Source organism: Neovison vison, chromosome 2 (assembly GCF_020171115.1).
Source record: "Neovison vison isolate M4711 chromosome 2, ASM_NN_V1, whole genome shotgun sequence".
NCBI classification, from domain to species: Eukaryota; Metazoa; Chordata; class Mammalia; order Carnivora; family Mustelidae; genus Neogale; species Neogale vison.
Genome location: NC_058092.1, coordinates 71,303,820 through 71,320,377, shown reverse-complemented (window position 1 = coordinate 71,320,377; position 16,558 = coordinate 71,303,820). Strand labels below are relative to the sequence as shown.

The 16,558-nt window shown below is 40.3% G+C and overlaps 1 protein-coding gene across 1 annotated transcript in view; it reads right to left on the bottom strand.

The window, feature by feature from the left end:
- Positions 1-7,333: 7,333 nt before the first annotated feature.
- SAMD13 (sterile alpha motif domain containing 13) overlaps positions 7,334-16,558 on the bottom strand; it is a 42,380-nt gene continuing 33,155 nt past the window's right edge. The window contains exon 4 of the mRNA XM_044238580.1: positions 7,334-8,438. Within this exon, the coding sequence (XP_044094515.1) occupies positions 8,295-8,438 (144 nt within the window). The 3' untranslated portion in view covers positions 7,334-8,294. The remainder of the gene's footprint in view (positions 8,439-16,558) is intronic.

The window sequence follows — 16,558 nt, the reverse complement described above, 5'->3', positions numbered from 1 at the left end:
CTTGATATGGCACTGATCCTTGAGAACACTAAGCAGCTACTTGGCAATGAGTTGTATACATTGGACCCTTTTCACTCCAAAAGGGGCAATGACTTATCTTAACTAGAATTGATACATATTTTGAGTATGGCTTTGCTTTTCCTGCCTACAGGGACTCACTTGGCAGCACTATCCAGGGGCTTACACAATCCTGCACAAAATTATTCAGATCGAGGGACCTTGAGAACTACTTTAAAATAAAGGAAATAGGACAGTCTGTAACTGATCTTATGATCCTCTAGTCCTATCATATACTGTACCATCTGGAAGCTGCTGACTTGATAAGGGCAATGGAATGGTCTTTTGAAGGTACAGCTGAGGTACTAGCTTGGAGATGATACTATGTGATGATGGGGCACCATCCCCCAGGACGTGGTATGTACACTAAATACTTCACTCTTATGTGGTGCTATGTCCTTAGACGTTAGAGCACGTGGATCTATTAACCAAAGGGTAAAAATACGAGTGGCCCCACTCACCATCACACCCAATGACCCAGTTGGGAAATGTGTGCTTTCTCATCCCCTCGGCTCTAGGTTTTGATTGTGTAGAGGTCCTATTCCTAGACAGAGGATACTTCCACCGGGGACACAGTGAGAACAATTTTAACTTAAAGCTATAGGTTTGTACAACATGCAAACTTGACAATTCTCAAGAGAAATAGCTATTCCCAGTCTACTACACAGCCAAGAGAGAATCAATCAGACTGAAAACTTAGAACATTTACGAAGGGGAAAAGAAAGTGTAGGACAGGACAGTGTTGTAGAGTTTTTGCTGAATGGTGGAGAGAGCAGTGACATGTCTAACTCAAATTATTTGATTCCTAGAAAACCATAGAAATTGTTGAAATAAACTTCTAGCTGGACTTGCTTATTTTACATAGGCAATTGAACCAACAGAAGTTAAGAGACTTGTACAGGGTCTTACAAGTAAGTCAGTAGAGGATCTGGGATTAGAACCCAGGTCTGCTGACACCTAGCCCAGTGTTCTCTTCCCCCTCCAACGTGACTTCACAGCTTCAGTGGTTTCCTTTTTAACTCTGTGTGGGTTAGGCCAATGTTACTCTGCATTCTGCATGCACACCATACAGAAGGCTGATGAATAACCTACAGACACTAGGGTGGCTGGGAGAAGTCACCTTAGCATTAAAAATTCATTACAAAATCTGCCCAAATAGATAATTAAACAGACTGATGTCAACCTAATTGGCTCAAATTAATGAATGCAGATCTACTTAGATTTTTAAATTAAAAAAAATTTTTTTTTGATGTTTGTTATTGACCCACACATGTCTTCATTAAAATCACAAAGGTAGCAGAGGTCTCCCTTTCATTAGTCTCACAAAACCATTTTGAATGTCATTGAATGTTCATTTTGGATTAGGGATGAGATATATTTAGAATTCACCAAATGCCTCAAACTTCTCTAGGCCTTTGGGGACCAATAAAAACTTATATGCATTTTGCTCAGCACATTTCCCTTAACTCAGCATAACATTTTTTCGTGGAGCTTAAATAATGCAAATTTTTTTCTTTTATGTGCCCTCATGAAGATAAAGTATCTAGAACCACCCCAAATCCAAGAACCTGAGAAAGTAATTGTTTTTATCTTTTAGAAATTTTAGAATGCATCAAATAAACAGTATTTGGGTTGAGCATATGTTTGTTAATTCTGTGACTGGTTTGGCCTTGAAAAATGGAGTGAGACCAGAGTAATAAAATCATACTTTAATGCCTTTTTCCTGTTATACTAATGACTATACTATGTACTCTCATTAAATTCTCCATCAATCTTGAGACTGGTATTATGGAAGGATTACTATCTTCCCCATAGTATCCACCCTCCTATCTGTTTAGCTGAATATGCAGCTGTCTGAAACAAACACTACAGCTCCCAATCTCCCCTTGCAGCTAGGTATGGCCAAATGACTAAGTTCTTGTCCAAGAAACACAAGTAGAAGTGCTGTATGCAACTTCTGACAATAGGTATCCTTCTTTCCTTCTTGGCTAGAATACAGTTGTGATAAAGGACACTTAAACAGCCATCTTGGAGCACACAGGAAGCTCTGTGTTGAAGATGGTGGAGGAAAACCCTAGGAAAACACTGGGGCCCAATGATTGTGGAGTGGCTATCCCAACCCTGATCTGCTTACTTGAGACCTCATCTACACAGTAGGGAAATTCTACTTGCCTAAGTCATTGTTACCTATGTTTTCCACTGAAACTAATCTTAAATGATACACTTGAGCTGTTCTATCCTGATAGAGATGTGCTGTAAGTGTCAAATGCACAGTGGCTTTTGAAGACATACCTTAGAAAGATTGTAAAGTATATCAGTAATTTTGATATTGATCATGTATGGAAATGGTAATATTTTGGATTTAGCAGATTAGATTATTTAATTTTCCTGTTTTACTTTTTACTTTTAAAAATGTGACTACTGGAAAAATTTTAAATGACACATTTAAAGTTATATTTATTATATACCATATATTTATTTTATATATATGTATATATGACATTATATATTTATTGGACAGTGCCAGGAAGGTGTTGCTCTATGCTGTCTCTGTCTCTGAACTAGAGAATAGGTGAGGACCCTGAGGCCAAGAAAGCCATACACCTACCGGATACACCTACCCATATCTAGTAAATGATGCGGCTGTGGATCTATGTGGAGATCTATGTGGAGCAGCCCCAGTGCTCCCACTTACTATGGCATAGTGTATCTCAACTGGGGTCATTGGGTTCTCGTGTAGGAGGGAGAACACTGTCCCAAACACTACTTCTTATTTATTTATATGTATGTATGCATGTATTTATTTATATTTTAATTCCATTGTAGTTAACATCCTGGGCCAAACACTAATTCTTAAAGGCAGGAACTGCTAGTTGCTTGAAGGTTTTACTGAGTTTCTCTCAAAATATGTTTATAATCTGACGAGTTTTACAGTTTTATTTCCAAATTGTATATTTCCCAGCATGTAAAAATAGAGTGTAGCCCATTGAAAAAGGAAATGGAACACAATTTACTGAAAGAATCTGTTATCTTTAATTTAGAAAGAAGACATTTAACTTGCAAATGTTGCCATAGATGTCTCTGCCCCACGGATGACAGAACTGGAGAAACTTGTGGAAGATATCTCCTTGGTTGCTCTACCTGACTCTTCTGGAAGCTTACGGTCTTGAAGTTCTTTGATCTCAAAGGCTTAGATGAGAGCTCAATTTATCTTGCTCCCTTATTTTGTTGTTTCTAGATCTTGCTTCCCCAGGCCATGGCCTGCCCTACAGGTAACAAGTAGGTGGGGTGTTACTGACACCTCTTTCCTAACCTCTGCTATGGTAAATGTGGTAGCTCTTCCCAGACACTTAACTCTGTGGAAGTGGAGCATATGTTCTATTTGGAGATTGGCTGGCATCCCCAGCATTCCTGATGTCTCCCTAAAGATAATAGTAGACAGGAACACTCTGCCTACCTGAGGTAAAGAAACATCAGCCTAGCTTCCTTCTTGTGGGTAGCCAAAGACTCCTCTTGCTTTTACTCACAAGGTCCTACATTATTCTGCCCCAGTGCTAGGCTGGACATAACTTCTTTCTTGAGGTTCACAAAGATATAACACAGCTACCACAGTAGCTGTGTTATAACACAGTCACCAAATAACCTGAGACATGATCGTTTTAATCTCTTTATCTCTGTGTAGAATTGCCAAGACTGGCCAGAAATGGTATCCAGACTATTTAATTGCCTATGGAGCTGTAGCATGAAACTAACGAGCTGCTCATTAGTGTACCCAATGCTTTCTCTTCCCTTCCTGTTGCTTCTGCTCCTGGTTTAGAAGCAGAATTATCAAGTTTTCTCCAAAGAAGCATATCTGTCCTACAGCAGTCAGCTCTCTGAACATTTAACTTCATCTTCCAAATCATTACAGAAAACACTTAATGGCTCTGTGCCCAGACCTGACCCCTGCAGATCCCATTTGCAATGACCGTCAAAAGGCAGATGGATCACCACCAGTAAGTACTCCTTGCATTTGGCTTCCAAATATAGGAGTGATTGGGTAACTGAGGGTCATTAGACTTTTCCAAATTAAATTCCTTCTAAGATCTATTTCTCTAATGCAACGGAAGGACAGTGTGTTCCCCTGACTGTGGATGCTAAGCTTAGAGGGACAGAAACCATGCTCATATAGGGTATTTGTTGAGTAGAGGACAAGGAGACGGCCACCAACTTCTCTCTGAATATGAAGATCATTCATATTCGTCATGTCCATTAAGTATCAAAAATGATGCTCAAATCTGCTGCACATTCTGATGCACTATGTCACCTTATTTTCTTTTCAACTAAATCTACTGATAAGTGCTAGTTCCTGAATTAACTTACGCTAAGGAGGCTCTCTGTATGGTCCTTGCCCTCCATCAGCAGTCTAAATTTCACATACCTTATAATGACAATGTAAAAGAGTGCAGTTGCCGGCTGCAAGGTGTTAGGGAATTAAAAAGATTGTAATAAATTGGAGCTTTCAGCCTCACCTAGAAGAATGCAAATGTAGTCATAAGAACACACACATACTGCACTGGCCAAAGAAAATGTCAGCTTAGATTCCACTAAAAGAGACCAGTTTGTGACCTCGCCTTCAAACCAGTTCATTACAGGTCCTTTGTGGAGTCTGAATCCAAGGCTAAAACATGGGGTGGGGAAGAGAGGTGGAGGGGCAATTTTTTTTTTTAAATCCCTCACAATTTTGATATCCTGTCTGCTCCTCCAGTTGAGAATAATCAAATTCAACATTAAACAATTCTCACATGAAATATATTGGCACCAAGGTGTGCTCATTCCCACTTATGCTTACGAGGTGCTTCCCCATGTCTGTGGGTATTTGCTACTAGCTGCAGGCCCAGATCACAGGAACAGAAAGGACTGTGTGATCAGAAAGGACTCAGACATTTCTGGTTTTAGAGCTGTTTGAAGACAAAGGCTGCCTACCTGCTGAATTTCAAGTACTTCTAGCCTCTTGTTTTGATAACACTTTCTTTCCCCTGAAGTGGGGGTGGGGAGGGCCAGGAAGCACCCTCAGTTATTGTCAAGGCATTATTCTGGAGGTATGAAAGGCACACTATCTTTAGTTTGCTAATTTTGCCTGAAAGCTGTCAACAAAGGGCTAACAAGAAATGATTTGATTCTTTTCAGTTTGCTTTTCAATTAAGATATTTTCTTTTCCTTTCCTTTTCCCCATCCCTGACAAGCATGTATGGAGTAGCCTGGGCCTAAAGCTTAGTTGAGTCAGGTTGGGGTTAGGGAACAAGACTTTCAGTAGTTGTGAGAGGTGACAGGATAAAAGCATCCAGGGACTGAAGGGAGTATAAGCCCAAGTTCAAATCTAGAGAAAAATATAACTAAAAACATACTTTCAGCAACATTTGCTCCAAGTATTCAATGGCCAGCTGACGGTGGTGACAGGACATTGTCCTCTAATATCTCTTCTCCCTTATTTGTAGAATAATGGGACTTTTGTTAGTTGGACCCATGGGCTCTAAGGAAAAGAATATTTCAAGCCTCTTTTGCAGCTGCAGTGTGGCAATGTGATTGAATTCTGGAAAAGATATAAGGGGAAGTATGTGCAATTTCTTGGAAGTGTCTTTAGAGGGAGGAGGTATGTTGCTTTCCTCTTTTCTTTTTCCTGCTGTTAAGATTAGAAGTCAAGTGGTGATGGGGAGATCTAAAGATGGAAAGCAGCCATCTTGGACCATGAAAGAATTCTGAAAATAAGTAGTATGCATGATGGAGCAAAAGGGTAGGAGGAATCCTTAACATCATGGAGGGCCATGCCATCTCTGGTCTCCCTGGATGTGTTACATGAAGACTCCCTTCTGTCTTGTTTACCTTACTTGGCAGGGTGGGGGTGAGGGCAGGGAGGCAGTTTTAGGTTATAGTCATATTTTTCCAGACTCATATATAAAGTATCAGGTGCATGAGCAGAAGTAATGTGGAGATATTCTCATGCTATCCCATAGAGGCAGAGAAGGGTCACGCATCATCACTATTTCACCTGTGGGAAAGTCTTTCCGAGGGGTGAATTCAGTTCTTCATCCCATCTTCCTCCTATTGTATCCCGAGTTCCTTATCTCTGGCCTGCATCACCAGCAATTACACTTCTCACTTTTTATCAGTACTGTTCCCCATGGTACATAAATATATTCTGCCTTTCAGGTTTTTTGGGTTTTGTTTTTGTTTTTGTTTTTGTTTTGTAAAGATTTTGTTTGTTTATTTGACAGACAGAGATCACAAGTAGGCAGAGAGGCAAGCAGAGAGAGAGGAGGAAGCAGGCTCTCTGCCGAGCAGAGAGCCCGATGCAGGGCTCGATCCCAGGACCCTGAGATCATGACCTGATCTGAAGGCAGAGGCTTAACCTACTGAGCCACCCAGGTGCCCCTGCCTTCTAGTTTTGCATGATCTGTAGACTGTGAGAACGTGGGGATGGAATGTCTCTTTTGTAACCCCTTCTCCCACTTATCATGCAAAACAAAGCATTACTTAAATTTCAGACACTCCATACACTCCATAATTGAATTAATTTGGAATGCATTTTTCAACTCCACTCATTACACCACTTCCTGTTTTTTTTTTTGTTGTTGTTGTTGTTTTTCAATCTCATCTTCAGATTTTCTGTTCTTTAGAGAAATTTTCTGTTCTTTTAGATTTCTCTTCACAGGAGACTGAATTATAACACTCTCTAAAATAGTGGCTCTTAACTTGAGGAAGGGGAAGACAGAAGAACCTCGGGGAGTCCATCAACGCTGCAAAGTTTTATATGTGGGAATATGAGCTTTTGCCTGGAAGAAAGTACGTAGCTTTCACCAAAATTTCCAGAAATTCATGACCCTTCACTAGCGTACAGTAAAAAACAAGGAGGAGGAGAAGGGGGGTGGGGAGGGAGAAGGGGAGGAGAAGAAGAATGGGAGGAGGAGGAGAAAGAAAAAGAAGGAGAAGAATTATTATTATTCTTTGGCTAAAATGATACCTAAAATTGGTTTTTGGATGGGGCAAGAGAAGGAACAAGGCCTATTTGGACAATGCAGTTTATAAAGAAGATAAGTCCATAAATAGATCAAAATGTTTTATATATCTCAAGTTGTTGCTGTTGTTGTTGTTTTGTTTTGTTTTTTTAGGCTTGACTTTCTTTCCATGGTGTTGAAGAATAACCTTAATCCTTAATCCCAATTGAAGAGGCGACCAAGCAGAAAAGATCAGACACTGGCAATAAACTGAAGCAATGCTTTATTGCAACCACAAAGCACCAATTCAACAAGGCATTGACACACAGAGATTTGAACAAATGTCTCTTTGAACAGAGATGTAGCAAGCTCACTTTTTTCAAGTTCTTAAAGACAAGTACTCAAACCAAGAATCAAACAAAGCATCAGAGCAATTAAAAAAATATTACACCATCATGAAGGAATATATATAAAAATATTCTGTACTAGTAACAAGGCTTTTTGATCTATAACTCTCGGCAAATTCCTTCAGAAACAAATCAGTATAAATACAAACCATAAAGTGAAAAAATGCTTTCTTCTTCGGAAACAAAGAGCCAATTTGAAAGTAAATCTATGCAGAAAATATCATTATCCCCTGTGAAAAAAGCTGAATATGGATGGCGATCCCCAAGACAAAACAGAGTTTCTCTTTTCAGAGGTTCTGCTCCTGCAGGGGCCATGATGCACGTTCCTCTCAAACATCGCAGTACATCCCAGTGAAACCTTAATAAGGTCAAGTGAAGGACCCTCTATAAAAGAGGGTGTCGGCAATTCCATCCAAATAACACAAACTCTAAGGAGCAGAGGGATTCAAGGGAAACAGCATCTCTCTCTCTTTTGTCCCCTTCCCTAAGTTTTCTGGTCTTTCATCTCTCTACATCTGTAACCAGAAGATCATTCCATTCAACACTTTTTCAAGGATTTGGGGAAAGCAATCTGAAGAAAACCCCTTTGGTGGGGAGGGGTGTCCAACCATGTCAAAGATAACTCTGTTTGACAAGCTCCACCAGGAAAACCATGCTGTCCACAAGTCATCCTTACTCCTCCTGCTGAGTTCAGGTCAGTGGATGGATTGCCTAGTCTATCCCATAGGATAACGTTTCATTTGACTGAAATTCTTTACATATACACATGTATGTATTCTGTTTACAAAGTTTCATCACATGAAACTAAATTATATCTTATGTATTTTTTGAGGTCTAAGACCCCAATTTGATTGTACTATGAAGAGTTGTTCTTTAGATGTTTTGTCTGCAGAGGTTTTACATGATACTCGTAGATTTTCAGAGCAGGCCCCAGTTTTAACTGAAGTCCCGTCAACACATCATTTCTTGTCATCAATAGCAGGGATTTTCCATCAATCTCCTATAATGGAAGAAGACGGTAAAACCAACACTGAGTCCAAAAGCTCAAGGATAATGAAGAACAAAAAAAGTTCAAAGGAAAAAGACATATTGATTGTCCTTAAGCTAAAAACATTACTTTTTCACTTGGGTCAAATGGAAAATATGGACTCCTCTATTTTTAAGTTCCATCTTTCACTTTTATTTTTGAATTAAATATAATCCATAGCTGATCTTGTTTTCAAGATCACATCCCTAAAGTCACATCTTAAAAAAATGATGGCAGGCTTGGCACATATATCTGTAAGAGTCAGAGATATTGTTTCTGAAAGAAATAATGACCCTTTCCATTTATAAAATGTACTGAAGTTTGTGCAAAATTTCTGTGTACTTAACTCCTAAAACAACTCTATAAATTAGGGCAGGCAGGTATTATCAGATTTTACAGGCAAACCAAGGACCAAGGCGAGAAGTTAACATGCCTAAGATCACAAAGTTAGGCAAGGAAAATAGAGGATTGTAAATCACCTGCCTAAAACCAAAGCTGATGTTCTTTCTGTAACGCCTTGGTGTTTCTCTTGACACTTGGAAGTAAATATGTGTAGTACAGGTGAACCAGTGGGGTCATAGATGACTAGGTATTCCAGAATCTTGCCAATTACAACAATGGGCAGTGGAAAAATGATTCACTCTCTGTGAACTTCTTTCCTGTCCCCTTCCTTTCTTTCTTTCTTCCTTCCTTCCTCCCTCCCTCCCGCTCACTCTTTCTTTCCTTCCTTCCTTCCTTTCTTTTCTTTCCCTACCTTTCTTTTCTTTCTTTCTTTCTTTCTCTCTCTCTCTTTCTCTCTCTCTCCCTCTTTCTTTCTCTCTCTCTCTCTCTCTCCCTCTTTCTTTCTTTCTTTCTTTCTTTCTTTCTTTCTTTCTTTCTTTCTTTCTTTCTTTCTTTCTTTCTTTCTTTCCTGTCCTTTAAAAGAAGAACCATGGGGCACCTGGGTGGCTCAGTGGTTTAAGCCTCTGCCTTCGGCTCAGGTCATGATCTCGGGGTCCTGGGATCGAGCCCCACATCGGGCTCTCTGCTCAGCAGGAGCCTGCTTTCCTTCCTCTCTCTGCCTGCCTCTCTGCCTACTTGTGATCTCTGTCTCTGTCAAATAAATTAATAAATAAAATCTAAAAAAAAATGAATAAAAATAAAAGAACCATCCTGTCTCAACCTGAAAATCAACCTACCATACTTCCTCTTAGTGGATCCTCAAGATTCAGGTAGTAAAGGTAGTGACGGGCAGGGCTCTGCCCCTGCTCTCTCAGAGTCCACTTCCCACTCCCTTCAGGTACCCAACCAGAGTTCCCTGGAGACCACAAAGCTTTTGGGGTAAAATATAAACAGGCTTTTCATGAAAGGGATATGGATCCCAAATACAGAAAGTAGTTTGCAACTTCTGGAAAGGGATCACTGAGAAGCTTGCTGAATATCACCTTATTTTTATTATTTTTTATTGTGGGACAAGTGAGCTGGCTCTTAGGGGGCTTGGGCTCAAGAGATGGACCAGCTGCACATGTCTGGTAAGCATTGACTTGTCTGTACAGACATATGTCTGTAACCATCTCCCCCACTGATGGACAGATAAGGGGACAGAGGTGTAATTCCAACTACACAAAACTGACTCTTTCCTACACTGACCCCAAGAAAGCCATTCTTCCAAACTCCCTTGTGTTTGACCAGGCTATGAAGAAAATGTGCTTTGTATGTCTCCATGTGTGGAGAAACACCACTGGGCTCACGGGCTGAAGAAACACCCACTTTGGGATGCCTGGGTGACTCAGTCAGTTGAGCGTCTGCCTTTGGTTTGGGTTGTGATTCCAGGGTTCTGGGATTGAGTTCCATGTCAAGCTCCCTGCTCAGCCAGGAGCCTGCTTCTCCCTCTGCCTGCTGCTCCCCTTGTTCGTGCCCTCTCTCTTTCTCTTTCTGTTAAATAAATAAATGAAAATCTTGGGAGGAAGGAAGGAAGGAAGGAAGGAAAGAAAAAGAGAGAAAGAGAGAAAGAAAGAAATACCCACTTTGTGACTTTGGGTAAATCCCTTCCTCCTCGGTCTCCTCAGTTGGTAATGTGGGGATTTGGGGGTTTCTGATAGGATTCCATGAGATACTACTTTCACAAATGCTTCCTGAGCTATGAGTTATATAATCACTTATTGTTCCTCAACAGGCCCATGGTCCTCATGTCATTTGTCAACCACCTATCACGAACCAGAGCAGAAGGGCAAGGAATTACTTCTAACTGCTTTTTGGTGTTATTGAACTCTGGAAACCTTTATTTTGCTGACAACTAGGAAAAAAAAAGTCTCACATTAATTTGTGAGAGACAACTATTCGAAAACATGGCGCATAAAAAAGCAGTTAGTTGACAGGGCAGACTGGAAAATTATTTAAGGACAAAGGATTTGACTTTCCAAATCTAAAATGTTTTCTTCTCCTTACGCAGCTAGTAAGCCCAACGACTGCCCATCAGTAAAAGCTGTACGGATGAGAAGTGGCAAAGGAGCTTATGACACGCGGAAACCACTCTCGCAGTTCTGAAGGCACTATGAGGTCACAGGACTCTGAATCACAGGTTTCTTCAAAGCTCCCATATATCTTAGATTGACTGAGATGAAGAAGTACTCACTTGTAACGCTTTAAAAAACAGCAAAGCCCTTCCTGCTCTCCTTCTTTCCTTTGTTGTTGTTTGCTCATACTTAACTTCCTACATATTTTAAATGGGCATCAGGAAGAGATGACACTGCTTTCATTTCTACACAACAAGAAAACTTCCTTGACTAACCGAATTTTTTTTTTTTTAATCTTTGCTGGCAAAAAAGTCCTTCTACCACTCAGCATTTCTGTCAAAAGCCAAGTTGTCTGTGAAAAATGCTGAAATTTGGATTTTATTTAAGACAAAATGGAAAATCAAGTTTCATGCTCCAATTTGATTTTCCCTTTGTTCAGTAGCCATACTGCAGTTCACCTCACACTAGGGCTGGTAAAAGAAAGCTCCATCTGGAAATCCTCATTTTAAAAACTGGAAATGAATATAACTCATACATACAACAAAACATTCCTCTTTGGTCATGACTACAGCAGCTCAGATGAATGGCAGTAGAACACAACATGATGGAAATGTGAGCTTCCAGGTCAAACTGCAGTCTGAACCTTGTCTCGACACAACTTATTGTGTGAGCCTGGACAAAGGACCTGAATTTCCTGAGCCTCAGTTTCCTTACTTGCAAAATGAAAATAAATCCCTGAAGGATTCTACAGATTAGAAATGATTCATTCACGTAAGGCACCTAGTACAGTGCCTGACAGACAGGAGGTTCTCAATGACTAGTAAGTAGCAAGAACAGGATGTGTTCCAATTCCAAATCCATCTACTGCTTCCTTTCTGGAAGTGTGCTCCCTGCCTGAATGCTCCCCTTTGCCAGAGGGATGTAGGCGTATTCCTGTTCAAGTTCAGAAAATTCGGTGAGATTAAAAAAGCTCAAGACTACATCAAAGATTTGTCTCATAAAAACTGCAAACACAGAAAAGTTCCTTGATTAAGGAAGCGAATCATTTGTTACATAACTTCTATAAAAGATTGAGATGCAAATGAAATCCAAATTTTGCCAGTCAGCATGGTGTACTAGAATGAGCATGACACTGGGGAATGGAAGACAGTTTCTGATGCAGACTCCATCAGTAATTTTCCACAAGTAACCACTCCTCTGTACCCCAGTCTGTTTATTAGCATAAATGAAGGGGTTGGAGGGTGACCAGATCCAGTTAAATAAATATTTGAAAATCCCATGATTTAGCATGTATGTTATGATTAAAGTCAAAACAAAAAGATAGTTCACATCTTGGGATCCTGTTTACCTCCCTGTGTTAGGGATAATCATTTGTCAGTTTCAGTTTCTATCTTCATGTAAGAGTAACCAAGTACCTGTTGGACAAGAATATTTATGCAAAAAATCTTTGCCTACTTAATAAGTTCCAGCAAGTACTCATGTATGGAAGGTTTAGAAATGGTATGTGTAAATTTCCAATGAGAGCAAGACCCATGATGTAAAAATAACTGAGTGGGATCCTTAGATATTATAGCTCAGTAGAGAAACATGTGTTTTAGAGAAAGACATTATTTTATTGCTTATTAGGTGGGGCCTGGGCAAGTTATTAATCTCTCTCAGCCTCATTTCCTTACATATATGATGGAGGAAAAGTAGCTACTGTATTTCACTGCTGAAAGAATTATTGAGATAACATAGGTGAAGTAGAATGCCTGATATCTACCAGGTACTCCATAAATGCTAGCTATTTTTAAAAAGTCTCTATTAAAAAAAAATCTTAATCCTTTTACTTTTCACCCTTTCTCTCTACAAATGCTAATGCACCTTGATAGCTCTTTCAATTGAGATTGTGATATGGCCAATTGGAATGATGAGGTACGAAGAGGTTGGGAAGACAAAAACGGTGGCTGTCAAGAAAGAGGAAACTGGTTAATAGCAAAAAGGGACAGTGAAAAAGTCAAAGAGAAGTCAGTGGGCTTTCTGATAGGAGGGCCCTGCAACTAACCCAGAAGGCCATACTTGTGGGGTGGTCTCTGCTGTCCCAAATATAGTGCAGAGGAAAAGAAGGCTCAATTAGAAACAGAAGATGGGATGAAAGCCAAACTCTGCTGCTTCTTAGTTTCTTGTGTATCATCTGGCCAATTATTTCTTTCCTCTGTGAAATAAGAGGTTTGGACTAAGCTGACTTCTGTCCATTCTAGTTCAACACACTCTTAGATTCCAGTTCTGTCTTTGATAAGCATCAGACTCACCATCCTTACAGGAAAGTCTCCCTATGAAAGAACAAAGCACAGACTCCTTACCCATGATGTGGAGGAATTTGATGAAATGGGCTGTCCTTTTCCACTTCAGTCTTCCTTCTCACATTTTCTAGAACTTTCTTTGTAACAACTCTCTTGCCATTCACTATCTGGCTACAAGTGGTGACCAGCCTGAAGTTTCCCATTCCACTGCTTACAAAGGGTACAAATGTCCCAGAGGAAGGGGGACTTGGTCTGGAGCCCAGGGATACAAATGTGGAAAATCCTGTGTCCAATATGGGGATGACATCAAAGAAGGAGGAGTGAAATCTCCTGGCCTTACCCACATGACCAGTGGAAAAACAATCTCCTGAGAAGAAGTTTCCATCTTCAAAGACATTTTGAAAGCCACAGTGTGGCCTCTCAAACCGTGGTTTCTCTTTCAAGCAGTTTTTGTCTCTGCAGTTACCTGTATTTTCCATTTTGATGTGGTTCTCTTTGGACTTGTCATAGTTGTTGCGTTTCTTGGCATCAGACAAGACGTCATAGGCTTCTACTACTCGTTTGAATTTCTCCTCAGCTGACTCCCTGTTTTCTGGGTTCTTGTCTGGATGTACCTGAAGAGCTAACTGGTGGTAAGCCTTCTTAATATCAGCAGGGGATGCGTTTTGAGGCACACCTAGTACTCTGTAGTAATTCATCATGTTTCCTTAAAGGACCTTTCCTTATCAAGACATAAAGAGTTTGTTTTCAGAACAACTTCCATATAATTTTGGAAAGTAAGATGGTGAACCACTCCAGTCTATACCAAGACCCTTTGAATCTCCTCACATAGTTGTTGGAACAAACTCTCTTCTGGGGAGGAAATTCCTCTTTGGTGTCCTTTACTATCCCCCCCCCCCCACAGCTCAATGTGAGGGGAGTGACTATGAGCTCAACATTATCAGCCAATGACTCTCAGCTGATGCTGTGCCTGCCTTGCATCCCTATTGGCAGAAAATATGAGGTGGATAATATACATATTAGGAAGATTTCACCTAGTTTAAAAAACCAAAACTGAGCAGCTTGTTTATAGAAAAAAATACATCTATGTGGCTCAAAAAGAAGTCTTTACCTCATTTGTTAAGGCAACAGTCAGAAGCAAAATGGGTCTTGCCCTTCAATTCGACACAAAATCCATTTTGGCTCATTGTGAGGGCTAATGCCTTCAGTGACTTAATGCGTATCTCCCTGTTATTTAATATTTGCTACTGGCACAAAGTGTGTGATAAAGGGGCTCTATTACCAAAAAATCCTTGTACACATTTCTGATGAAGAAAAAGAATGAAACTCACTTCATCAAATGAGGAAACTGGGTTACAGAGATGTCTGCCTAGATTAAAAAAAAAAAAAAAAAAAAAAACCACCAGAATAGATACAAGGAACAGAATTAGAAGTGAAGGCTTCCCATGTATGGTCAGATAAGGCTTTTTCACTTCAGCTATCTTTATAAAGTTAGCCTTTTTGAAACTTATCTCCGGACTTAAGAATAAAACTAAGTAGCAACATCACAACAGCAGATGCTTTAAAAAATAACTTTGAGGCTCAAGTGTAGGAAGGGTGGCTGGTTGCTCTTTTTTCCAGGACACATAACTACACATCTCTCAGATTTCCTTGCCATTTGGTGTGGCCGTGTGACCATGTCCTGGCCAATGACATATGAAGAGATGATGTGTACCTCTTTCTGTGAACACCTGGCCCATAAAACTACTTACATGTGCTCCTCCTTCCTCTTTATCTTTATGCCAACTGAATGTCAATGTCTGGATGATCTCGATCTGACTGCAGATGACAGAGCCTCCATCACCCTGGGTTCTTGAATTACAGAGAAGGAGAACACTCCCACAACCACCACGGACTATTTACATGAATAAGAAACAAACTTCTACTATAATTAAGCCATTATACATCTTTTTATCTACTTGTGACAACAGTTAGTCCACTCTAATACACCATGTCCACAACTTCACCTTCACTTCTAGAAACTTCAATAATGTCATCAACCAGCAAAGTCCTACCTCTGCAACTTGAAGTCCAAAATCCTATCCTATCTCTCACTCTTCACTCTCATTACACCGATTTTCACATTTCAATTCCACTTTCTGCAGGGTCATGAGTCTCCTTCAGACTCTTCATTTGTATCAAGTCTATACCCCTTGGTTGGTCATGTGAAATATTCTTTTTTTTTTTTTTTAAGATTTTATTTATTTATTTGACAGAGAGAGACAGTGAGAGAGGGACCACAAGGAAGGGGAGTCGGGGAGGGAGAAGCAGGTTTCCCACCGAGCAGGGGCCCGATGTGGGGCTTGATCCCAGGACCCTGGAATCATGACCTGAGCCAAAGGCAGATACTTAACCAACTGAGCCACCTAGGTGCCCCTGAACCATTCTTTTTTTTTTTTTTTTTTTTTAAAAGATTTTATTTACTTATTTGAGAGAGAACGAGTGAGAGAGAACATGAGAGAGGAGAAGGTCAGAGGGAGAAGCAGACTCCCCAAGGAGCTGGGAGCCTGATGCGGGACTCGATTCGATCCTGGAAGTCCAGGATCATGACCTGAGCTAAAGGCAGCTGTTCAACCAACTGAGCCACCCAGGCGCCCCTGAACCATTCTTTTATATACCCTCTCAAATTGCCCTCTTTGGCCATTAGTCAACCATGGTGCCCATGCCACAAACACCCCATCAAGGAGAAGAATAGCAATCCAACTTCTCTGATTCCTATGCCTGATGCAGCTGGGGAAACTAAACAAGATTTGAAGATGAAATCCTACACAGAAGCCATGTGCCAGTCTCAGCTGGGCCAGGAAAATTACTCTGCAGTTCTTCTATGTATCCTTGGTCAGCTCCCTCTCCCATTCCCCTTGATGGCCACTCTTAAACTCACTGTTCTCCTCCAGTTCCTTATTAAATCTCTCCCCATCCTGTCCACTCCAAGCACAGGAGCTTGCTTCTTGTTTAGCAAAGGAAATAAGAGTCTGTTGGGAACTCCCTTAATGGCCCTGGGGACAAGGGCAATCTTAGCTAGATCTGTACACATCCTCACCTATGCCCCCAGAGCACAGGAAGGATAGAGGAAAAACAGGAAGGATAGAGAAAGACATCCCTGTCTTGCTCAGAATTAATCCCTTCATTTTTTTAAAAACAAAAAAATGAAAGCGTTGAATATTTTATTGACCAAACTGAATGAACGGAATCATGTATATCATGGCCAACATAACATTTTATTATGGTAAAATATGTATAACATGAAGCAGGTCATTTTAGTTAACCTTTTTTTTTT